The sequence below is a fragment of the Etheostoma cragini genome, chromosome 10 (assembly GCF_013103735.1).
Source record: "Etheostoma cragini isolate CJK2018 chromosome 10, CSU_Ecrag_1.0, whole genome shotgun sequence".
Classification (NCBI taxonomy): domain Eukaryota; kingdom Metazoa; phylum Chordata; class Actinopteri; order Perciformes; family Percidae; genus Etheostoma; species Etheostoma cragini.
Genome location: NC_048416.1, coordinates 14533721 through 14560773, shown reverse-complemented (window position 1 = coordinate 14560773; position 27053 = coordinate 14533721). Strand labels below are relative to the sequence as shown.

Sequence of the window (27053 nt, the reverse complement as noted above, 5' to 3'; positions counted from 1 at the left end):
CACATCTTTTCCACCCAAACTGAGTTTTTTTTTGTAGGTAAGAACACCGATTGAGATTTGTTTGTTATTTTCAAAGGATTTGTAGAGCACTTTGTTTATTTTATTTGTCTTTTGCAACACACTCACACACAAACAGACATAATGGGAGGGTGGGAGGGAGGGGGCAGTAGAATTCTCTATAAAATAAATTGACAGACATATAAAATCAGAGATTCTTTACGTGAAGTTTGGTTTATTCTAGCACATTTATCGCATAGCTGTCTTGAGCCTCAATGTTATGTGCACATACGTCGCCTGAGGTTTTCAAAGTGAGTGTGTACATAAGGTCCACTCTTGGTTTGTTACACAGTAATGTGTATGTAAACTACTACTAATATATTGGAGGCAGTGAAATGGCACCAACGTGTGATGTGCTGTAAATTGCAAAGTGCTCAGCATTCACTTCTGAGAAATAAGTCTTGAGTGTGTTGTAGCATTTTGTGCTTTGGAGCTGATATGAACCTGTTGTTTATGCTCTTGGCAATTACGCAGTAGGAATTTAATGAATTCACTTCGGTTTTCAAGGAGAAGAATGAGAAGCACACAGAGTAACTGCTGAACCATTTTGACCAGCTGGCGCATGAGTTGTTTTAAGTGGGGTTGAGGAATTATTGATCGTAGATGCAAGTCTTTATTTCATTCCTGAGATTGTGCTCTAAGGCAGGGATCTTCAACATTCAACATTGACTCATCAGAGTCAATGCAGGGGGGGCTTCCAATTTTTGAAGTTTAAAATAAAGTCTTAACATGAATATAACATTTTATTTGCAAATACAAATCCCCACTGATGCTATGCTTACTGGCCTAAAATAGTCCCTAAGATAGTATGTTTTATTATTAAAACGTGATATATCAAACCATGCCAACACTTAAAAGGCTTTTATTATTTATTTTTATTAAAAAATTTTAATAGTTTAACATTCTATGCACTAAAAAGGTATGTATAAAAGCTTTGGGCCGCCCTACACATTATTGTAGGCAGGCTTTAATATGCCACTCACTTTTATACAATACATGTACTGTACATGTGTGTGTATAAATATACATATATATATCTATATATATTTATATATTTATATATATATATATATATATGTTTCTCTTGTTGTTTTGGGTTGAAAATGTTGAAGACCCCTGCTCTAAGAGGTTACATTTGGACACAGATAAATGTGCAGATGACGAGGACTAGTGCTGTGAGGGAAGGTCTGGCTAGTCCACACACCATTCCGGGATAGGAGAAAAACTTGCTCTGGTTTATTGGCATTCCTTCAAACCAATCAAAATCGTCTTGGGTGGTGTTAAACACCTGACGCAAGTATGGTGCCCCTGCAAAATTGCCTCGGGAAGGTAATTGTTTTCGGGGAACATGTGCATGTAGGGAGGCCAGCTCTGGAATTAAAATGGCTGTCGAGTGTGACAGATGAGATGAGATGAGAATATTTTGTTTTTTAAAGATTATTATTTGGGGCATTTCCCTTTATTTATGAGTAACAGTGGATAGACAGGAAAGGTGGGAGAGAGATGGGGGATGACACACAGCAAAGGGCTGCAGGTCAGATTCAAACCTGGGCCGCGGCAAGGGCCTCAGTCCACATGGGGCGCACACTCTTACTGGGTGAGCTAGAGGCCGCCCCGTGTGATGAGAATTTTACTAAATAAAATATACACATAATTACATTCTCCCAGCTCAGGGGATATTTAACAAGTTGACCTGAGTTTAGAATGCTAATCATAAGAATATTTTGCTGAGTCCCAAACTTCATTTCTCTGTAACTTTAATTAAAAAAACAGGTTTTGACAAGAATCCTATTCACATACACGGTTATCTAATTTAATCTAAAGTAATTTAACATCAGTCTGAGAAGCATTTTGTGACAGATGTCTTTTGAGTGAAAGCTTCAAGTCTTTTGCACCACGTTGACATCAGTGTTGTCACAGCTGTGACACCACTCAACATGCCTAACCGTGATGTTAGGGCCTTAACTGACCACACCGAATGATAAATAAATGTCAGCCTGAGTAATTTTGCTAGTGAGTAAACTACTGTGATAGTGGGCGACTCATGTGTGTTCCTGTTATAAGAATAAACGCAGAGGAGTATGTACAGCAAGGTGTTACATCCATTTTCACAATGACTGTGAGTGTCAATGTTGTTGTTGACAAATTTACGTTTATATAAGAACTGACTTCTGTGATGAGTTCTTTATGCAAACCTGCACAATTGACTCAAATTTCATGGCATGCCAGATGCAGAAGAATTTACACTTGTGAGTTAAAAATGGTTATCCATATGGCTTCACACTGCCAAATGTGAAAATAAAAATATTCTCAAAGAAATGCTATCCCATTAGGAAAATGAACAGCAGAAGCCCAACACCTGACTCCCAATATGTCACTGAATGTGACAGGTATACACACACACACACAAACACACACACAGACACACACACACACACATACAATTTTGTTTGTTTTGTTTGCATCCTTCTCCTACCTCCTCCTCTCTTTTACCCAGCTCCACCATCAGTGTTTTAGCTCATCTGCCTCTGTGGAATATGCACCATTACCATTTCTGTTTTATGAGACAGGGGCCACGTTTTGGTAGCCAGGCCTCCTCCCCTGGGGGCTAAAGATTATGAGGATGTGACTATAATACACCTTTTTCTCTTTCAGATACACACAATGCACACCATGCACTGAAGCTATAGTCAGGGCCGGAGTGGGACTCATTTTCATCCCTGGAGTTCCATGCCTTAGACCGGCCCAGATTACTTCACGACTGACCATATTAAAATAATGTGGTGTAATTTAAACTTGCATAGCTTGCACATAAGTCTGCAATAGCACACTGTTCTCTACAGCCTTGTAATTCAGTGTATTTTTTTGCAAAATATAATTTTCAATTCAGTAGAAACACAGTAAGTGTTGCTTCATAATGTAGATTTATCATAACAGTTAACATATTTAAAACAACACAACGATGATCAACAGTATCAGAATATTTCAAATATCCAAACTTTGAAAGGAAATAAAAGAACAAATACAAATTTGTGCAATATTTCGCATTACTTTCATCCTATTTGCTTTCATTTGTGAGATTTGTATGGTTATTTACTGTACTACTTTAGTTACAAAAAGCGTAATGGATCACTACAACATTTGGGCATAGAAAGTGATTAGATATAGATAATAACTATTCTGATCATGTTTGCTTGTTCACACACTGTGTTACAACATCTTACTTATGCCTTCCACACTGACAGCAACTATGTACACTACTGGCTCTGCTTCTGACTAAATCACTTAAAAAATTGTCATACTTCTCAGTAAAAATGTCCCTTTTGTTACACATCTTTCTGATTAAGTCAAGTAAGTTTTCCTTAGCGGGAATCTTCTGCCATCATTGATTATCTCTGGCATCATATGGAGCAGGTCTACACTACACTCTCTTAATGTTAATTTATTTTAGTTCTTATAATATTCACTCAATGAGCAATCTTACCTGTCTGTTCTGTAATGTATCAAGGCCAGTGCTTGGCTCTTTGTATTCACTGTTAGCAGCAAACTGGACTTGTGTCTGCTTCCAAGGAGCTACAAGGAAAAGTTTCATTCATAAACACGAACAGTGGTTTGCAGTCAACGTTGTTTTATGGTTTGCATGAAGGGTAGCATCCTGCACTGCTCCTAACTAGCTTACCCGTCTCGCCGGACCTACAATGCAGCTACACAAGCAGCTCGTTCTGGTAATGCGCTTGCTTTTTCATTGGCGGCCCTTAGGAAGACTGCCAATCCCAATGACAGGGATACAATATAATATATAATCTCATAGATGCTGGCCTTTTTCCCCATTCTGAGTTAACCAGAGACATTGGGTCTATGTTGTCGGCCCAGATGTCACAGAGGCAGGTTTGGTTAGTGCAAACGTTTCTGCCGGAGAATATCCGGAAAGAGCTTGTGAATGCATTATGCTGATTATTCCAGGGCTGGTTTTTTACATTGTCCAACGCACACAGAGCTGCTGTTGCCAGATGTAAGCTCAGGGGATCCCAGCCTTCAAACCAACCTTGTTCGAGGTTTGAAGGCAGCAAATAAATAAATAAATACATCAAAAGCAAGGTGTCTCAGTGGTTTGTCCTGTTACCTTAAAACAAAATTGTTCTGGGTTTATTTTGCATGGTCTCCCATAGTTGGCATAGGTTTCCTTGAATAAGTTAGGTATTCAAAATACTCCTATAGCCTTTGACTAAACAATGTCCTTAAATCTGCTCTAATAAGTATTTTTATGCTAATAACCTAATCCCAGCAGCATTTAGAAGTTACACAGTCAGATATTTTATTTATTTATTGGAGTTAGTGGAGACCAAACAGAGATAAAAGGGAGCCAGAAACACGACTCCAAAGGAATACAAATGTCACTCTGTGTCTGCTGGATGTGTTCAAGATGTACAGGTGTACTTCAGACACAAGGACATCACTGTTGGGTATGATTGCAGGTGAAAACAGAGCACACTTCTGACTGCACCACACAGTGATGCTGGGTGCAGTCTGAAATGCAACTGATTTGAAACTCTCAACCAAAGAGGGCAGTGAGGCATTGCTTTTCAGTCTGGTGTTCACTTCAAACCAGCATGAGCCATGCGTTGTCCTTTTAATCATGGATTGACCTGCTACCTGGAGCCCTGAGGCAGTAATTAGCTGTTGTACTCCCATTTCTCCTGTTATCTCTGCAATGTGTACAATGTGTTTTCTATGTTGAAATACAACCCGACCCCAGATTTGCTGTGTTGATTAAACAGACAGGGTCTCAACAGTATGTAGGGAGTATTGTTATGTCATTTTTTATTGTGTTTAAATAGTAAATATTCCCAACCAAAATCCAGCATTAAGCCTGGATCCTTCTGGGCACCCTGGAGCTCTGGTGCTTCGGGCCAGTTGTCCTCTCTGCCTTAACCTCAAAGGACACCAAGAGGCTTTAATTTATATTTTTTCCCATGACACACATACACAGCAGACATCTGTCCCCTCTAAACTGTGTAAACTAAACACACCAGACACTGGACAGTAGCCCAGAGGCTGCTGCAGCATTTGCATGTCCATATGGGAGTGCTGTCAGGATGAGGAGGAGGCCTGCACTCTGATCTAAGCTCCTCTCTGCTCCTTCTGCTCTTCTCCACCAGCTGCTTTGTGTCTCTGTTTACTTCCAGTTCTGACACCAACAAGCTGATGTTCACGTCTTGCTCTGAGCTGGTATGAGGTGTATTTGTTTATGAACAGAAGCCTACATGGTTGGTTGTATCTCTGAATGTTTATGTGCACACATGACTTCTTTAAACAATATGTACTCACAGTTTGTTCTTTATTTGCGTTAATTGGTTTTCACTTTGGCTTAACCCTCACATAACACTATTGTCTGTGCAGCTTGTCTTGTATCAGTTTCATCCAGCTGTATCACATGCAGGTGAGAATGGAACCAAACAGTCAAAACCCATTATTTCTCTGAAGAAGCTTTGTCTCTGATGATTGTGGTTAAATTTAAAGGTCCCATGGCATTAAAATTTCACTTTATGAGGTCACCCCAGTGTGCCTATGGTCCCCCAGTGGCTAGAAATGGGGATAGGTGTAAAACGAGCCCTGGGTATCCTGCTCTGCCTTTGAGAAAACAAAAGCTCAGATGGGCCAGTCTGGAATGTTGCCCCTTGTGAGGTCATACGGGGCAAGGTTACCTCCCTATTCTCTGTTTCGCCCATGACAGAGACATCATGACACATTGTAAGGAAATCTCATTGTGGGACTGGCTCTAGTGGCTGTAATTCTGCTCCAAGGCTGAATTTATATAATTCACAAATGTATGAGGGGACCACTAAGGCCTATATAAAAGCATCCAAAGAGCACCATGGGACCTCAAAAGGACAGCCACGTACTTTTGTCATTCAGTTTAAAGTGCCTGTTACAAGACAACCTGTGAAATCAACAAAGCTTTCAGCAGACACAGTGATGAGAAAGGACCTCAGACAGTCCCACAATTAAGAAAAAATAGATCTTGAGTGTCTAAAGTTTAAATCAACATACAGGTCCAGGCTTAGCTGGAGTGCTGAGGAAAGACAGGAAGCCTGGCCAACATAAAAAATAATCAAGTGCCGAAAGGTTTGAAATTTCTGACACTGAGGCTCATATATAGCATCGGACCAGATAATTGATATGCAGGAACATCTGGAGATGCTTTAGGTCTGATGAGGATTCCAGTTTGAGGGCCAGTAAAGCACCCCATCAATGAGAACAGAAGAGGACAAACGCAAGACTTTCCATATTCAGCGATGGAAATGATGTTCTTGCTGAAGAAGAGCAACATGTTGCATTATGTTATTTTCCAGTTAACACTCCCCTGCACGTAGACTTCATTAACTATGACAGAGACAGATCAGGTTGAGTCTTTCAGATTAAAGAGAGACGTGCTGCAGATATTCATCTGTTGTTGAAATTGGAGTCTCTGATTTTTGCAGTTGCCACTGAAACCTTCCTGCTAACTGAACACAGATGTTTAAGCACAGTGATGTATTGTGGGTTTGTGGTTTTTAGAGAGAATAGACAATGTTTATCTTTTTTTGCATAACATTTTTGCTGTAAGACCACACAGTGCATTTACTTTTTGAAAAAACTGCTTAACCCTTTTATGGGCCACTTGACAGCAGTGCAGCAAGCTGTAAACAGAACAATGCTTTGTATCAACATGTAAAGTTGATGTAGGGAACACGTTAAGTGTTGCAGAAATACACACCCAGCAGACATGGAACAACATTAGCATTTATTCGGATTCATGTCACATTATGAATGGAAGTCCAATACTCTATTCTACTTTTAGGTCTGTTTTGGCCTCCGCCGATTCCTGAGACATACATCTTTAGCTGACAAATGCTCCACTATGTTCACCAGGTAGTCGCTAACTTTGCTGACCATTTGGCATTGATTAGATAGCGTAGACTAAGAGCATAACCTATGAACTGCTGATAAGGGTGATATTTTTCTGTGGGTTTGTCACTACAAGTTACCCCCACCACATAAACACAGTTATTCCCTCCATTGAAAACAAATATCAACTCAAGTGGCTTTAAGGTGAGCACTCTTCTGCATTGAAATTAGAGTCTTACAGTTTGAGCTTTGAGCGCGTTACTCAGAGCGTGGATCGTTTTAGACTGTCAATGTACAAAGCCTTGTAGATGGGTTTATGTTTAACAATGAGAAGGCCCCCTAGTCAGCTTCCCCAACCTTGGTTTTCAATAGTTCATCGCCTACATCTGCAGGAAAACCATATACAATCTGGGTAAGCTTCTCAAGCTGTAACAGCAACCCCCATCGGAGGCGGATTTTGAATTGAGGGATACTGGGGATAAATTGCTATGAATCTCTACACTGCTGTCATTGTCAGGCAATGTCCTCTAAGCCATAGGAGTATTGCATAATTCATAGGTAGAGCACAGGGACCCATCACTGTAATAAGGCAGTGTGACACAAATCCTCACCTCTGTCAGCAAAGAACTGGATGGTATGTAGAAAAAAACCAATGCACTGAAGAGTACAGTGTGCTGTAGATGGTGTCAAGGTGGGTGTAAACACAGAATCATATCCTAATAAACTTTGTTATATGGACACCGTCAAATTCTTATTTTTAGCCTCACCAGTGACATGGCTCTAAGCACTGCTGTTGGTGTACTGGTCAGCAATTTGGTCCAGACTAAAATATCTTAACAACTAGTAGATGACTGCTAGAAAATTCTGTACTGACAATTGTGGTCTCCAGTGGATAAATTCTACTGACTTTGGTGATCCCTACATTTCCTCTAGTGTCACCATAAAGAGAAGCATTTTAGTTATTTACTGAAACGTTTTGACAACTATTGAACAGACCGACATCAACAACACAGGTTAATAAAATTAAGGACAACACCACTTAATAAAGAGAACAAGAAGAAGAAGAAGAAGGAGAAGAAAACAGTTGGTGGCCATATTAGGGCATCATAATTAAAGGTCAGAGCCAACACGAACCTTAAAACCGACATTCAGCTTCATTAACATATGAAAATAGATCAGCGTAATAAGGGCAGATTAACTAAAGGTCACATTTTTAAACTCAACATGATACCCTAGGCTCCACTGGTGTCTTTTTGACAAAAATAGCATGGTGTGATGTACTTGGTGCATTTACCTTGAATTAATCCATAATCTTCTTTTGTTATCTTATAATCAGCTATTGGCATTTTTGATAAGGCTTAGTACAGTCTATAGCCACGCTGGTGACTCTCTGAGCTATTACCTGCTAACATGTTTAGCTAGTAAGGTTTTCTATGTTCACCATCATGGTGTAGCATGTTACCATGCAAATCTTTGCCAATAAGCACTAAACACAAAGTACAGCTGAGGCTGTTGGGAATGTCATTAATTTTGTTGTTTTTGGGTCATAATCCAAAGCAGTGGATACATATATATTTAGACCTGAAGATGGCACTAGAGGAAAGGTCAGGGGGTCACCAAAGTCACAAGTCGTTGTCCTCCGGGGACCATGAATGTCTGTCCAACATTCCAAGGCCATCCATATAACAGTCGTTGAGATGTTTCAGTCTAGACAGATGTGTTGGAACGATGGACATAGCGGCTAGTTCCCACATGTTTTAATACAATTGAAAACCAGTGTCTGTTATGCGATGCAGGTCAACACACTAATTATAGTAGAGAATAAATGATAAACAACATATGGCTGCATAATCCTAAACAACTCCCAAAATGTGATCACTGAACTTTATAATCCTCCACACAAATCCTCCCTCCTCCTCTGTTAGTCCCACGTTTACCTGTCTCATCGTCTGAGTGTTTTGGCAGATCTGCCTCTCTGTATGTGTTTCTGGGTTGCCTCTCTTTTTACCATCCTCATTCTGCTGTGAGACAAACTTTACTTCACCATCTGCCTGCTGATTGGAGCGAGCAGGCTGCCCCCTTTCTGCACCTGTTCCCCCTTCCTAGAGTTTGGTTCCCAGTAGTAACTTATTTAGCGAGCAGTCAGCAGAGGACTTACATTCATTTTTGCAACACCATAACAAGGTTATTGTCATGCCCGTCTGCCCTGTGCAGGAACTAATCTTAAAGATTAAGTCAATTAATTATTAAGTAACATTTTGCTCTTCTTATCACTGCCGAAGATTTTTACTTACTAATTTACATCTGGATGGATTTTCTCCAGAATCATACACTTATTTTTGGCCCCAGCTTGGCCCTCTGCTATTGAATATGCTTAAGTTTTTTTTCCATAATAGAGGTTCCTTTTTACACTACTTTACATTGATATAATTTCTCTTTTTTTTCCTAAAGACCCAGTTTACCCATCAGAGCAAATCTCCTTGTGTTTTACACACAGAAAACTGTACACAAAAGAAGATCAGAGAAGTTCCCCCATGCCTCCATACTGTGATCAGTCCTAACCATATTTTCCTTTGTGTATCGATACGTGTTATCAATCGGTTCACTATATTTATTTATTGCTTTGTAAGTTTCCTGAGACTATGTTTCAATTAATTTGAGAAACAATAATGACACATTGGGGTATTCATTACTGCTGCCTTTTGACATAGATCATGCTTATTAGCAATGTGCAAGCATATCAAATATGTTAAATGAAATGTTGAAATGCTCTTCGGCGCATTACCAACCCCATGTTCAACAGCTTAAACCCATTTGGATGTTTTGTTGTGTGCTGAACCTCCACCACTACACAGACAGTCAGTGATTGCTAATTTCTTACACTAAAGTTGAAGTTGGAGCTGTTCAGGATTTTGCAAAGTTTGCCCTGATTAAACTAAGCCTAAATAGTGACAACTATATTGTAGTGTAAAGAGAAGTACTTCCACTCTTGGTTATGGTTAATCAGAGTACAAAGTCACATGATGCTGCGGGGCCCGTGGTGGATAAGATAGTAAAGGAATATGGCTCTGCCTGTGTACAATGTCTAGCATATTGGTCAACAAAGTTTGGATTTCCGCAAAATGGTTATTGCACTCCCATAACATGTGTAGGGCAGCGGCTTACACTAGCAGCCTAAAATGTGCTTTTTCTTTACTGCTTTTACATCTTGAACTGCTTTTAACTGCTCTTTAATGTTTAATTTCTTATACTGCGATGTAACTTTTATTTGCATATTTTATATTGACTGTTTTTAACTGCTCTTTAATGTTTAATTTCTTGTGCTGTACTGTAACTTTTATTATTTTTATCCTTTTATGTAAAGCACTTTCAATTGCCCTGTTGCTAAAATGTGCTATACAAACACAGCTGCCTTGCCTTGCCTTAAATTGAACATTACAGTTTTTATATCCTAGCAAATGAGACATTGCAAGATGAAATAAAATCTTAATGAATTTAGCCATAATCTGCTCTGCGGTGCCCTGCCACGTCCTGCTGTGCCTTGTAACATCGCACAGTACCCTGCTATGCCAACTACTACAAACTACTATTTTTTTTAGTCACTGTTGCATTATCTTTTACTGGGACTGTTATTGCCACCATTCATTTCAACGCCAACTGGCCCGTCAGACACCACCTACCAAGGCCCTGAGTCTGTCCAAGGTTTCTTCCTAAAAGGGAGTTTTTCTTCACCACTATCGCACCGTTGCTTTCTCTGGCGGGAACTACTAGAACTGTTGTAAATTATGGAGTGTTGTCTAGACCTACTCTATCTGTAAAGTGTCTCGAGATAACTCTTGTTATGAATGCATACTATAAATAAAATTGAATTGAATTGAATTAAACCTGCATCCATCTGAATTCCAGCAGTGGGCGACACGTGCAGTTGCAAAAGGAGGTTAGTTTCTGTGAGGTCTACATCAGTAAACATTTTCATTCAACAAGTTTATGGTCTCAATAACTAGTTTTAAGTCTTCTACAACACAGAAGGATATTCATTTTTTGAATTATGGTCTCATTGATATGAAAATTGGCGACAAAGCAGGCCTTGTTTTAGGTCGTGGCTCTGATGTGATTGCCAGTGTGTAACGTAACATAGAGTGTAGGTAACTCCTCACTCACTCCTCCCACTCGTCTGAAATCGTCACATCCGCAACCAGGATGGCTGCGCCGGTAACAGCAAACTCAACGATTCATTGCAGATCTCCACAAACCAATGGGTGAGCTCACACATGCTCTGTCCACTCATTTTACTGTCAATGGTTAAGACCCACACGCAAATTACTCAGACATGATGATCCGGGTGGTAAAAGACACTTTTCTTAAAGGTTGTCATGCAGGCTGTCACTACAGGCAAACAGGAGAACATGTTTAGCAAATGATGACATTTCAAGATAATATTATAAAGTGTGTACAATAGGCTTCAGTGTTTTTTAAAAATTTGTAAGTTTTCATCATACATGTACTTACAAATGATAGGGCTTTTTCACTGAGGTGACACTTGTGCCAGTAGGAAAATGAATGGTATGAACAATTAAAATGAGCAATGTCTGCATTGATTTAGCTGCTTCAGTTTCAGGGTCCTGGTATTATTGATGCTGGCTCACTGTCACACCATCACGGATTACTGGGACATTTGAATTGAACTGAGCTTGTCCAACAACAGACTGACCACATACAGTATATGCACTAAAAGGCTAACAAGATAATGAGGTGCAGCTGTGCAGACAGGTGATCAGCGGGAGCAGCAAAACCTGATGACGACCTGGTGGGCAGGTGAAACATGAAAATGTCTGAAAATATATCAACAGATGGTGAGTGCACAGAAATCTTGCTGTGCCCCACTTTAGGGGCTAGAAAATATGAAGTCCACATTGATAGACTGGCAACAGTTCAACAAGGCCTTTCTCATTTAAATGTGGATACATGCAGCTTTCCTTCAACCATGTAAGATGCAGTGGTCCCTTTTTTGTTTAACTTTTGTCAACAAATACTGTTAGGAAATGTTACACTTAACATGTTTATCTTTTTAGTTTAATTTTATTTCTAAAAAGGTTTAAAAATGCATTACTTGCTGAACAATGCTGAACCCCAGTCTAGATTATGAGTGATGAGAAAGCACAGTGCTGGTTTTCACTTCCTGTTCAATGAAAACTAGCCATAAAAGGGTAATATAATGTACAATTGTGGGTGTTGTGGTTGTGGTAACCAACATAGTGTGTTAGTAAGGTGATGGCCCATCACTCGCCGCAAGAACAGCTTCAATGCTCCTCCCAATTGATTCTACAAAATTCAAAAACACCAGTCTTCCAAAAGATATTCCCTCAATTGGTGTTTTGATGGTGGTGGTGGAGAGCACTGTCAAAAACCTCAAAAATCTCTTAGTTTTTCTACTGGGTTGAGATCTGGTGACTGCAAAGGCCACAGCATATGATTCACAATATTTCCATTACCTTCAAACCAATCAGTGATCTCTTGTGCCCTGTGGATGTGGGCTTTGTTATCCTACAAGTAGTCTTGCATTGCCAGACCTATCTCAACAGCACTATGTCAGCTTTGGAGTCACTCCCATCAGGATATAAATGTTGTATCATAGGCTGAAGGTGAAAAATGTTGCATTGATTGGCACTGACCCTTCCCTTAAAGGGGACAAGTGGACCTGCACTGACATATTCAGTCATCAGAAAGAGCTGCTTTTGTTTTTTTCTTACATGTCGCAGAAATGCACAAGCATCACGGACACCAAATGTGCACAGTTTACTGATGTCTTTGCCAGAGCGCTAAAGGCAAATGTCACTTTATTCAATGTTCCTATTGAGACATGCTTGCTAGGTAACTAGGACTACAGTTGAAAATTAGCCAACTGGCTAACACTGGCGCTTTTACAAAAATGTTGATTAATGTGCATTGTCCTAATCAAATAAATAAATCTTAGAAACTCTAGCCATTTTAAAAGTCTTTGTGAAAGCGCTTGCCATCCATAATCTGTTTCTCTTGCCATATTGATTGAAAGTCTGAACCAGCTGGGCCTGCTTTGCATTCTTATACATGCCACAGAGCATAATTGATAGTGTTAATTGTTTAATTGTATCATGCAATGCATCTCTGAAGCATCTGCATTCATTACGTTTCTCCACACATTTTTCCTTAATTTTTCTGCCCATGCTGAAATGATACCTTAATCGTTATTCTTATCAGTATAATTGTGACAGAGAGGACCTGGCTGCCATTTATGAATGGATGTGGTCGGTGCTTGGATGGGATATCCTAAAAAGTGTAAAGATTCTGAAAGCAGAACCTTTTTTTAACAATTTAACCATCTAATTTTTAAAAAACCCAAAAAGCAGCATTATTCAAAGATTATGTAAGTTCATTCAAGCATAAAATTATAATGTCGAACTCACCGTATGATGAAAAGAGGTGTGGCGTGCAGTTTTTCTTTCCTTTTTCATTCATGCAGAACTTGGAAAAGGGGGCACAGAAAATAATCTAAATAATATAGTATGCATCATTGTTCCTCCGCTATCAGTTCCTCCACTATCAATCAACCTTTATTTATAGAGCATTTTTCATACATTTAAAATGTATTACAAAGTGCTTTACAGTTAAAAGCAATTGCTCCCACCACACCCCCTTCACATAAATTAATCCCCAGACACCAACTGACACAGACCCACCACCAACATCTACACACACCCTCTCTTATACACACAACTAATGTGTGGCTGAGCGTGGAAAAGCCAAGTTAAAAGGTGAGCTTGCTCTTAAAAATCTATCACGTTTCTCAGCATCTCTTCTCAGTCATAATAACAGATGCACAGTCAAAGAAAACTCCAAACAGAGATAACCACGAAACTATGTGATAGTCTTTCTCAAGCAAAACCTTAAAAAATATCTTATGTACTGTCCCATGTTCTCTGAAGTCAATTACTGAACTAGTTTTCATTGACGTGACCCCCAAATACCAGAGCAGCTAAAGGTTTGCTGCTTGAAGTAAAGCAGTGGTGATTTTAGCAGAATTTCCTCCTAGACATCTTGCAAGGTGATAAATCTTCTGATCTACACACTGACAGATGTCTAATCTGGGGAAGGGTTTAAATTACATTTATGGCTGTTTGTTTAAAATTAGCACCATTTACTAGCCACATGCTGGCAAAATAGTGTCTGGTAGACTCGCTTTACCCACCAACCAAAAAATAGTGGTAATCTATTAACTGGCTGGTAATATTTGAACATTCACTAACCATTTGGCTGGTGGTCCAAAAAGGGAATTTAGACCCTTAGTATGAGTTGTATTGCTACTAGTGCTGTCAGTTAAATGTGTTATTAACGGCGTTAACGCAAACCCATTTTAATGGCGTTAATATTTTTATTGCGAGATTAACATTCTTTTTTTTTCCTAGCAAACTTTGTAGCTTTTTTACATGCTGTTGTAAGAACTAGTTACGTTAGAAAAACTAAAACATCACACCGGGTCTAGCTAAACCGGATGTTAAACAACAGGCACGCAGCACACCAGTCGTTTTATCACTTACTTAACCGTGATCTCTGCCGAAATGACCAGCAGCTCGCTGTGCTCTGTCCTCAGAGTCACCTACTGTATTCTCAGATGATTGAACCATCAGCTACCATTGACGGGAAAGAGTTGACAAACTCTTTCGCGGCTCGACATATCTACTTAATGCCACCGATACAACCGAGCTGTGACGGAGTCTTCAGCCGAGGGGAGAACTTTATAATCATGTCACGCTGTTGCATTTGTTTTGCCTACAATCTCTTCCCCCTCCTCCTTCTCACAGGGGGGCTGAGAGAAATCCAGGCATTAAAAATGCACATTTTTCCACTTATCATGCACTACTGCTATTATGACTGAGCATCATAATCCACCTAGGCCATGTCATTACTGTGGCAGGTTTTTGTCAGAATGACAACTATCTGATTCAAGCCCTGCGAAGTGCATCAGCAGAAATTGAGTCTATGTTCTGCTTGTTTGCTCCTGTGTTGCAGGTTGCATTAAATACATCAGCTTTGCCCTAACCCAATAGGGTAGCCCTTAGAGGGTGAAGCCTATACAAAATAGAATGATAGTTATGTATTGTGAGTATAGACGTAGCCCTCTAAGGTTGGGGCCACCTGCTCCTAGTTGGCACCACCTATGTTGGGAGCTGAGCAACAGGTCCGCTCTGTTCATATACAGTGTTGGCAGACGTAGTTGAAGCTCGGCCACAAAGGCGGGAAAGAAAATCTTCACGACCGTGCATACTTTATACTCATAGAATCTGGAGTTACATTCAAGAGACCATGGGATGTTAATGTACCTTACTCAGCAACAGGTGAAAATAGGGCCAAGGTTGCACACAAACGTTAAAATGGTTTGAACTTTAAGCGAGGAACAAGTGAATTAACTGTAAGTGTGGAAACAGCTTTATCTCACACATCCCTTTTGTTGTTGTTTAATCCATAGCCATGGCATTTAGAATAAATAAAAATATGTGATTAATTGCAAGTTAACTATGACAATGTGATTAATTGCGATTAAATGTTTCAATCATTTGACAGCACTAATCAATTCTTTATTAACTTGGTGTGGACTGGGTCTTTTTGAATATTTTAATTGATTATAGAGTTTCTCTTTTGATAATAACCGTTGGATCAGAGCATTTTCTATGAATATTGGTATCGTTGATGTAAATATTTTTTTTCCTACACAACCTAAATTTTGTCAAGAGGATTGTTGAACTGAGGGATAAGCGAAGAGAGATTAGATGCAGTTGAAAGGGGTCAAAGGTTATACAAATAAACATTTCCCTTCTTTTGGACTAGTTTGTGTTGTTCTCTCTGTGGGATATTGGTCCATTTCCTTAGGGTGTCATCAGCTAACATCACAATACTCCTGTATATTTCCTCTTGCTTTATTTTGAAGCCTCAGAGGGGTTGTGATCCCCATTATGCATGAGTGGCCACCATCTCCCACAGCTGTTCTCTCCTCAGCGATCACTTTCAATCAGCCTTTTTTCATTTGATTTATTACTTCCTGTTGTCCTTGGGATTTCTGAATTTCACTACACTTTCTGTGTAGCGACAATTTCAAAGTCCAGCTCCTCTGGTGCTTGGGAGCGCTGACCGCAAGGCCTGGCTGTGGGGTCTAAAATAGTTTGGAGTCAGGGGATGAGATGAAAAGGTCTTCGGGATGGAAAACAAAATGACTCTCCTTCTTGAGCTTGGCTGTTTGTGGGCAGGTTGGAGAGCTGGGACAGCTCTCCACCTCAGCATGATGGTTGTGTAAGGGTGGGACTTCTAACCCCTAGGGGGTGGTGGCTGATGGCTACGGGCAACACTTGGGTAATTGTTCCTGCGTCTAGATTAGCATGGTTAAAATGGCACATTACTTGTGTATCAGACAAGTCTGTGTACACACACACACACACAAACACACAATGATAAATGAGTACAAAGCAGATACATAAAAAAAAAAATCTCTGTTGGGGGATTTTCTTGTGCAGTGAGTGCACAGTCTCATTAGTGTGCAGTGAGTGTGCAGTCTCATTAGTGTGTCTCATTAGACCTCGTTAAGGTCACTGAGACTGAGGTCAGGGCCGAGGGAACCCTCCTCCATCCTTCTCACATTTCTTTTACTTCCTGTTCCAAACGCGGGCTCTCGACCCACCCACTAGAAAGGGGATCCTTTATCAGTTCAGTCTTTCTTTTCAATGGACAAGTTGTATAAGTAAAATGTTTTTGAGAGCAGATGGTACTGGACACAAACCACAAAAAGAATGGAACTTTATTGTTCCCCAAAAATGTTGTTTATGTATTAATGAATAAAGAACCCCAACATGTGTAGAATGAGAATTCTTCCTACAGGGTGCCCTCTCCTCTCTTTCCCCCATGAGCAATGCGTGTGCAAAACAACCAATGGGATATCTCTCGCTCTCTCTCTCTCTCTCTCTCTCTCTCTCTCTCAAATGATATGTGATTGATTGAAGTCTCCAGTCACAGTTAGATTATCTAAGGCCTAAAAACAGAGCCATAAGGAGGTGCAGAAGTCTAGTTTTCTCTGTCCACTTAAATTTTAATCACAAAGATTATTATTGAATTTTTGGCCAATAACGCTAAAGAAAAGTGCATACCACAACTTTAATTAACTATTTTTATTTTTTAATCATTACTAGAGATTGATTTTTTTCTGTGGGATTATTTGATTATATTTATATGCATTCTCTTTTAAAATTATCCTGCATGAGTGTTTAACCCTTTATTCATTTATTTGTATGGCTCATTGGGGGCAGCACAATAAGCCGTACATGTAATCACAACCCTGTCATGTTGTCTCATTATAAAGTAGTTGATATGGTATGTAGCAGATTCGTAGCAACATTAGCATTCATTTGAAGTTGTGTTTAGCCACATGGGGAATGTAATTCACTCTCATTGAATCTTGTTTTGGTCTCCACCAACTCCTGAGGGAAATATCTGGTTCTTTAGCTGTTAAATGCTCCACTATGTTCACCAGCAATCACTAACTAACTGTAAGTTTGGTGGATGATAGGCAATGGGTTGAGCAGAAAAATTGTAAAACAGGTTCACCCACATTCATCCTGGATCCTCACACTTAAGCCCCTAAATATGTGTTGAGCATACAAAATCGGTCACAACTACCCATAAAGTCTGTAATGCGAATTTGATCCTATTTTGGGGGACAGGATTTAAAGCATGAGCATCAGCTAGAACTGGTCCTGTAGTTTCTATATTGTATTCCTTGTATGCAACACTGCATACTGACTATTTTTGATGATGAACATGAGAGTTGATGAGTTTGAAGTGTTGTAAAACAATAAAGAGACACAGCAGAGATGAAGTCTATATTGCATAAAGAGCAGGTTGAAAGCTTTGTCACCTCTCATCGCAGCTCCCATTCAATGTGAAATCTTGGGCTGAATCCAAAAATCATGACAACTACAACTCCAAGTCTGCAGGATTAAAATACCTCCTGCTGTGAAGTGCCTGTTTCAATGGATGCACTCAGTAACTTGGAGGCCCAAGGCAAAGACAAGCACAGCGACCGTTTAATTAGACCCTCAGCGTTTACACCCACCCGTTAAACTCATTGAAACTGGGTCAAAGCAGAGCATGCATTGAAGGGCCGCTGTAGTAAAGAACACTAAAGCTGATCGCTCCAGACTGTGAAAATAAAAACACTGTGATTGGATAATGATAGATCTCCTTATGGTTTGACCCCCGTTATTGTTATGTCTAATAGTCATTCTCCGTTGACTCTGAAGAATAGTTTCATGACTGTTGCAGGTGCAAGCACCAAAGCTCTTCTGGCACCATAATATTACAAGCAGATGATTCGTTCGTTTTAAGCTCTTGATTCTGTTACTCTGTGCCAAGTAGGCAGCTTTCCTTTTGTGAGTTTATTATTTGTAATTGTCACAAAAATCCCTGGTTGGGTGTTAGTTTAAAAGGTGCTAGTTGATAAATCATTCCCCAATGTTTTTATTTTTTTCTGTGCCCCTTTTGTGCAGCAGTGAACAACCTTCACATAATGGTAAGACCAGTGTTTTTCCTGTTTGTAGATATCAGAGTATCACAGGTCATAGGTGTCCTTTCAATGGTGTGGCTGCCATGCCAAAATGTGTATAAATGGGCAAATACATGGCAGAGTGCAGGAGGTGAACGGATGTGTGTTTTTACACATGACAGGAATGGAAAACAAAAGCGAAGAGATATACACTATGGTCCAGCAGGCCATCATCCCAGTAATATGCCCCGGTACAGGAACAAGGGAAGCACTAGAGCGTACCAAGAATAACACCAGACCTTCCAGCAGAGATTGTGACAATACAGCACACAAGATCGCCCTAGAAAATGAATCGGCAGCACAGCTGTGAATGCCTGATATAAACAAAAGAGATTTAATCTCACACAGACTGCCAACGAAGCATGTTCATTTTATAAAATAGTGTGTGGGGATGAATACAATATATCAAGCAATACAAGGTTCAGGAATAACAGAAGCCTAACTTCTTGGTCAAGGTAAACTTGCACAGGTAGAGCTGCAGAGAGCATAAATGTTCAGTTCTGTATGCAGTGGAGGAATGGTGAATCATTTGCAAACTCCTTCTTAAATAATTTGAAACTGCAAATACTTAAATATGAAATGGAAAGATAGTTGAGGGAAACATCTTTGCTATGGGCTGAAATATGTGCCAACAGAATCTAAATCATTCATATATGAATTTCTTAACTTGCATTGAAACACTGAATCTGTCACCCAAAGTTGTTTCTTTAGTTACAAGAACAGAAGTTGTTTGAAGGTGTTATAGCTTCTAGTTACTGAACATCTTATAGCCTCTCGCATGATCAACATTTTCAACCCAAACAAGAGATGTTGGTTTATTCAGCTTGTTGGTCTACTTCCATATGGATTTCTTTAGTTTGAAAGCATCAGACTGGCAATATTCTATATCTTAACTTTTGACAACAAAACCCATAAAAAGTTAGGTTGGTTTTTCAATACTTTTCTGAATTTCCCAGCATGTCTGTGGCTCTCAATCCCAAGCCTGATAGTTCCTACTAAAGACATAATCTACATATTTGAAAACTGGTCACAAATAGTATATAGTCTAATCTCTAGTTTCAGTATTAAAAAAGAAAAAAAGTCTATTGCATTGGCTGATGAAAACAGCTGGGTTTTGTAGCTTGTGGCAAATGTTACTCAAAGTGGAGTAAATTGTGTCTTTCCTTTTAGAGATGTGGTGCTAGTTAGTATTGACAGCAGCAGGACGGCACAGACAATACTTGCTAATAGGATCGATCAATGGTTGGTTTTTCATTGGATTGGAATTTTTTTATTTTTAAAACCGTGTTTGACTTGATGTGTCAACGGAAATCAGAAAGCTGCAGTGCTAACTTAAAGACGACTGTCTGATTACTGGCCTCTGTTTGTGTAGGTAAGCGAGATTCTACTCACCATGACATTAGAAATTTCTGTTTTTAAAACAATGTTCACTGTCAAACAAGGTGTCGATGCTGTGCTTCAGATGTCGTCAAGGATCATGCGAGCTGTAATGCGAAAGAATTGCAGCTTTAAACGACAATATGTTAGAATGACCTGGAGGCGGTGAGCTCAGTCCCACTATCGCTTGGACGTGACAATAGCTGATTTCAATGATGACAAACTGTCTCTTCTTCTACACATCTATTCTCCAGCTCCCTGGGATTGACGCAGGTTTTTTGCCTTGTTCGCCTCCAGCCTTTATCTTGTTAGAGACAATTGAAAAAAAGCAATTACCTGCAGATGCCGCATTGTGCTCGACAAACAAGGTAATGTAGCTTTAGCAGAGGACAACAAGCAACAGCTCTCTGCATCGTTCTCTCTCTCTCTCTCCTCCCAAGAGGCTGCACCCATCTTGAAACATTTAAAACCACATCTCCTCCAACTATTGTGACTGAAAATAGCCTTGCGTCCGCTGCTGACTCTAAAATGCCCTTGCAGCTGGCTCTGACCATTCACTCTTCTTCCCCTTTAAAAAGGCCCGAATAAAGCTTTCCCTTTAACATCTAACACCAGGAAATGTGTTGACTCTATCCAGTTGGCCTGTTGCTTTCATTAAACCTTGAGAGAAGAATTTGGGAGGTTGAGGGTTGCCACAGCTCTGCATCTCTTCCTGAACTAGTCTTCAACTTTGTTTAATGTCTGGGATAAATAAATGGCTCGAGGAGAGGGAACAAGCAATACTAATTTTGTCTTTAATGGAAATGCAATTAGCCGAGCATTATCTCTATTCTTATGAATAGTGAAGGATTGAGAGGGATCCCTTTTTCAAAGTGAAAATGAAGATAATAAGTCTTAACATGCCATGCTGCTCTACGCATAGTTCTTTTTGGACTCTGAAACAAAAGATGAAACAGAGCTATAGTGTGTGAGGAGACATGCCTAGATAGATTAAACATGACTAAAAATAACATTAAAATCTTGTGAAAAGCTTTGCGCTACGTTCTCGCTGCAACGGAGCAGTTGATTAGAAAGATAATTGAATTGGAAAGTGTGATTTAACAAGGGAGTTGCATGTATTGTCAGATAGTAATCAGTACACCATCAGGAAGAAAATTACTTATGCATGAAAACGTTTCACATCTGGCATAATGCAACAGGCTTTAAGAGGGATGGCCTTGCTATCTAGAGAAAATGAATTAGCACGTACACAACATTAAGTTGTTCCAATTAACATTACTTTAATCCCAGTAATTATTCAAGATGAAGATACAAAGCTGATGTTGCCGCCTCCTGCGAGTGTGACGCGGCCCGGAGAGTTCACTTGTTTCAATAGTTTTTGAATCCCTTTGAGATAAAGTTTCCTCTCACCAGCCACACTTCTCTGACTAATTCTGTTCATGTACAAAATAGTGCATCATGTCAAGAGTAAAAGTAAACTTCACTATGATTTTACTTAATGATGTTTCATCAACTATGGGCACACTTCACACAAATAACATCAAACTTTTAAAAAGATCGTTTTTAAGCACGACAACTCCTCAAACAGGGTTATTGTTTTTGGCAAGGCACCAGTGAGCGGGAGGAGTGCTTTGAAGACATTCCTAACAGGATATAAATAGTGTGTACATCCCATGAACCCCCATGCAGACAGTAGGCTGATATGGAGCTGGCCAGCCTTCTTCTTGCTAACCAGAGATTTTTCAAAGATTCACAGGAACTTGTCACGCAAGCTTCATCATAAATTTGTCATTTCACCTACACTCTGCAGTATTTGCCAGTAAGTATCATAAAGCAACCACAGTTTGAGGCTGTATGGGAAACAGTGATGAGCAGTACAAATATAGACTATAACCAAAGTGTTTCCATTTCATGTATGTAACCTGTAGTAACTTCATACATATTTTCCCCAAACAATTTCAAGATGTGCTTCTGCTGTGATTTTTACATATATAAATCTCTTTGTAAGAAGTGGGAAGTTAAAGGATAGCTGAAGTTGTAATTTGTAGGACTATTTCTACCACTTTATGAAGCAGAGGATTACACACAGAGGCTTGGCTTGTAGATATCAAGCTCTCTGAACCACAAAGATTTGATGCTATAGAGGTCCAGCTCTCCTTATCTCACAATAACCGTGTCCAAAGATGTTATTTTTAAGATTGATGGCGCAGGACTGTTTGTGTTTTAGGCTGTGTCAAATGTGAGCATCCATCCTCTGGTATCTTCTGGAATGTCAAGACTGGAATTCTTTTTTCTCATCTTGCCAGTAACATTTTATTTGTAAGAGAATAAAAACGGTTTTACAACACAATAAATGTAATATTTGCTGAACAACCTAGACTTGTCCCATGACACTGAAATCAGGTTGCGTAAATATCATATGTAAATAAGTACTGACAAAATACTGATGTATTGTGAGGTGTTGGAATGAAACATAGATTATTCCAATAGATTTTGCACAGGCAGCCCTCCGCATATCCTGGTGTGAGGTAGTGTGATGATGCTGTGGGGGTGTGAGATTAGACTCTTAAGTAAATATGGGGGTTCACTGATAACAGATGGCTCAAATGGCCTTGCTGTAACTTAAACTGTAGACAACATGAATGTGGGTCCAAAATACTAACGTCAAACATTTCCACAATGCAACATTCTGCATTGCAACATGAAGATAAACCTACATCTTTTAGGATTTGATTACATTATTTTTCCATGACACACACACACTCACAGGCAACACTTGCTTGCCTGCTTATCACCGTGATCATATCTTGTATATTGTGCAAATTAATGTACTTTTTATCTTTACACAAAACACCCCCTGTGAACCAGCATTCAGCACTGGAATCCAGCTACCTTCAAGACTTCAAATTTAGCTCTTTCCTTTTGCTAAAAGATTGGTCCAATACAGATATTTATTGTTTAAAGGTGTATGGTTACAGGACTTATTATACAATGACCTATATATATTACATTAATTACAACGTATGTGTGTCTATTAGCCTAAATAACTAATTGCATTTGGTTTGCAACACTAGTGCACTAAAAATATTTCTCTTTTCTTTTGCTCTTTTGCTTTAGTTTTATTCATTGACTTTTAAATGTGCACACAACACTGGTTCTGTTTTGTTTTAATATGAAAGTAGGCTACATTGAAATGAATTTGGGGAGGGAAACAATCAGTCGAGAAAAATGAGTTCTAATAATATAATTCCTTCCCATAAAAAGAGATCCCTTATGTGCGTTTAGATGTTCCACATATGATTTTCTTGAAGGATTTCCTGAAATCCCTGTTGAAAATAGTGTATATTATTGGGTTCACGGAACTGTTGCAGTAGCCAATCCAAAAGAAAAGGTTGAAAAGTGCGCCAGGGATATGGCAGCTGTCTCTGCAGATTGCATGCAGGCTGTAAGTAAAGAAGAAAGGAAACCAGCAAAGCACAAACACTCCCATCACCACCGCCAGGACGAAGGTGAAACGTTTCTCGCGCATCTGGGCCACTTTTGTCTTGTTGGCCGCGGCCAGTTGTTGTCTCACAGCTGGGTTCTTCTGCTCCGGGTAGAGCTGTAACGCCCGTGCTGAAGCCCAGGAGAGACGGCAGTTCTGGGGCGGGCAGCGGTCTGACCCCTCCACCTTTCTCCGCTTACTAAAGCGATGACTGCGGGGTTTAGTATCCGACGGACAGCAGCTCTCTTCCAAGTCAATGTCATCCAGCTCCCCCTGCCTCTGCTGGTGGCTGCCGGAGCTCTGGCTACTGGGGCTCTCAGTCTCGAACCTGTCCTTCCTGTCAAAACAGGTCTCGGACTGAGAGGGCTGCCTCTCCATGCCGTTCTTGGCCACGAACACGGTGGAGGAGCGCTGCTTTGCCACTTTATATATCTTACAGTAAACCAGAATCATGATGAGACCAGGAGTAAAGAAGGATACCAGGCAGGAGGAGAGGATGTACCAGGTCTCATCGTTCAGCAGGCACTCCCGTTCATCATGTTTGGTCATGAGAAGAGGAGGGAAAGAGATGACAGCTGATATAACCCACACCACAGCAATCATGGACTTGATGCGCTTAGGTGTCCGCTTCAGGTTGTAGCTGACCGCCTTTGTCACTGACCAGTAGCGGTCCAGGCTGATGGCGCACAGGTGCACGATGGATGAGGTACAGAACAACACGTCCAGAGCCAGATAGAAGGCGCACCAAGTACTTCCAAAGTACCAGTAGCCCATGACCTCATTGGCGAGGGAGAATGGAATGACCAGCGTGGCCACCAGGATGTCCGCCGATGCCAGAGAGACCAGGAAAAGGTTCTGGGGCGCACGGAGAGCACGGCTGGTCAGCACGGCTACAATCACCAACACGTTACCTACAATGGTCACCGAAATGATCACAGTAACTACCAGTATGATGAGGGCAGTGGCTGCCTCCGTGTGTGGCAAGCCAAGCGGTGCGTCTGTGGTGTTCTCATCGTTGGACACGTTTTCCACCAACAGATTTACCTGGGTTAAATCCATTCTGAATCCAACTTGTCCTTTCGTATCATGGTTGTGGATTTGCACCCTTTCCCTTTCCAAAACAGCCAAGACAAGGTGCGCTGAGCTGCCGTCCAACTCGGAGAGATACGTTGCGCGTAACGCTCCTGGTCAGTGCAAACAGAGTAGGCTACATATGACGCAGTGCCTTCACTAATGCATTTCCCCAAACAGCAAATCCTTCATTACAGGTCATCCCCGACGGGCACACAGAATTCCAAAAATATTTCTGTGAGAAGAACAGAGTTTACAATCCAACGCTCCAAGAGTAATGTCGCTCCACTGCGTAATACTGCTTTTGCGTTTTGGTGAACAGCATCGCTCTGGAAACACACTGCTTATGGAATGAATGCCCACACAGGAATGAGGTGACATCACTCCATCCCATCTTTAAAAAAAATTAAAGGACAGAGAGAGTGTGTGTGTTTGTGTGTGAGAGAGAGAGAAAGTGAGAGAAAATTGTTAAGACATTTGGATCTCAGTTATCTTTGATATTGGAAGTGTCTTTAGGCGAGCCCATGGGCGTGTTGTGTTTGATTGTTGCCTATAGTTGTTTTCTTTCTTTTCATACTTAAAAGTGCCCTATGAGCACAGGTGAAAAGTAACGAAATACATTTACTGACGTTACTGTATTGGGTAGTTTTGTTGTGCATTTTGTGTTTTTCAAGTCGGTAATTTAAAATTTACTTGATTACGTTTTGAATGAAGTATTGTATTTCATTACCAAAGTTACATTACGAAACCCATCAATTACTGATTTAAAAAAAAACTTCCCGGAACCACTAAATTTAGGCTGCCTACCAGGTGCCAAGTCTTTCTGTAGGAGATTGAGAATGAGAGTGAGATGGAGGTGGATCAGGCGAGCGATGACGGTTCAGAGACTGTTTCAGTAGAACAGCTAGCTGAAACATAGAACTATGCTGGCCAAAACGACGACAATCCTTGGCCACATTTGGGAGACAGTTTTTTTCCCTTAAATTCAAGTGGGTGAAGGCCAACAGTAGCCTATCGTCCACCAATGCCAGATGTGCCTGGCAAAGGTGACTGAACTGGCAGCATTCAAAAACTCCACATCTAATCTAATCATGTTTTGTAAGTATTGGTGCATTGGTACTTCAAACGAGGTCATGTGTGACATGTGTTATGTTATTACATGTTTATACATGTATATAGATGTTTATACATATGTATAGATTTTTCTTTAATTGAAAACAAAACAAATTGTGATTATGACCCCTTGTCTTATTTTACTACATGAGAGAGATTCCCCCCCCCCCCCTGTTTATTTTTTGCAGTTTTTCTTAATTTTACTAAGTAACTTTTAGAAAAAAGTACATTTTGTACCTGAGTCATATTTTAATAATAATCCTGCAAGGGGAAATTATGTTTTTACTCTTTTGTTATGACACACAGGTCTGAATCAAACACACACACACGCTCAGTACCTATGCATGCATTAAATGGAGAGATGTCAGAGTGAGGGGGCTGCCCATGGAAGGAACCAGGAGGTGAACTGGCACCTCTCCAGCTACCAGTCTACCACCATATGTATACGTATAGGGACTGGAGCAACCCTCCAGTTCCCAACCCAAATCCCTACTGACAGAGCTACTGCCACCCTATTTCACCAAAGTATTTGTACTTTTATTTGAGTACAATATTTTAGTACTTTTTCCACCTCTGACTATGAGTCGCTGTATGGTTTCACAGTGTATTCAGGGGGCAGGCAACTAGCGGATTTAGGAGAGATACCTGCAATTTGAGACAAAAATGAAATTGTTCTGAAATGCATGAACTCTTAGTGCACCTTTAACTTTTCTCCGCATTACATGTAGCTACATCATGTTGGAGTGGAAAAATACAAAATGTTGCATATCAGCATGCACCACTAGCTTTCTATTCATCATTTTTATTTATTATTTCATATTTTAAACAACTTGACACAGCATATCGTTATCCTTCACTGAAACAGAAAACCTAATGCACACATAAACAATCCAGAAGGTAACAGCATAGATGTCACTATCAGTGTGTATATACAGTATATACTCTCATATACATTCGTGCATATGCACAAAACCTGCATAATTAGGAAAAGAAAGGAAAGAATGAAAACCACACACATACTGTACATATAGATGCATTACAGACAGCAAATTTACACACATATACATATATGCGCATACATCTGTAGATTACATACCATTCATACAAGTGTAAACACATCAATAGACTTGTACACATTCCTCATTTTAAATGATTATTTTAAAACATTTTCACGGCACTGGCTGCACTATGACTGAGATGTTTAGGACAACATGGCCATTAAGAGTCATTGATGGAAATGGAAGCAAAACAGCACAGTGGGAGGTTTCTCTGAAATTTATCAGCCCTGCATGGCTGCAAATTAGGAAGCCATAGCTCTCAAAGTGAAAAGGCTTTCACTCAACAGTCATTGACTGATCTGCCCTTGCATTTTGTCTAGGAAAAAAAGTGGTATAGTTTTTATGGTCCAATGCTTTAATTTTGGCCTGGCCTTGTTATTCA

General features: G+C 40.0%; 1 protein-coding gene and 2 long non-coding RNA genes across 3 annotated transcripts in view; 1 reads left to right on the top strand and 2 right to left on the bottom strand.

Annotated features, from left to right (window-relative positions):
* The window catches only part of LOC117951590, a 9193-nt gene extending 6701 nt beyond the window's left edge, over positions 1-2492 (bottom strand). Inside the window, exons 1-2 of the long non-coding RNA XR_004658216.1 lie at positions 2472-2492; positions 2209-2221 (exon numbers count right to left, since the gene is read on the bottom strand). This is a non-coding gene — a long non-coding RNA (uncharacterized LOC117951590). The remainder of the gene's footprint in view (positions 1-2208; positions 2222-2471) is intronic.
* LOC117951592 overlaps positions 1-15444 on the top strand; it is a 16558-nt gene extending 1114 nt beyond the window's left edge. Inside the window, exons 2-3 of the long non-coding RNA XR_004658218.1 lie at positions 8030-8032; positions 15397-15444. This is a non-coding gene — a long non-coding RNA (uncharacterized LOC117951592). The remainder of the gene's footprint in view (positions 1-8029; positions 8033-15396) is intronic.
* Positions 15445-20101: 4657 nt separating this feature from the next.
* On the bottom strand, positions 20102-24908 carry adra2db (adrenergic, alpha-2D-, receptor b). Its single transcript, XM_034883359.1, has one exon. It carries the CDS (start codon positions 24486-24488, stop codon positions 23217-23219), a length of 1272 nt encoding a protein of 423 aa, XP_034739250.1. The 5' UTR covers positions 24489-24908; the 3' UTR covers positions 20102-23216.
* Positions 24909-27053: the final 2145 nt, after the last annotated feature.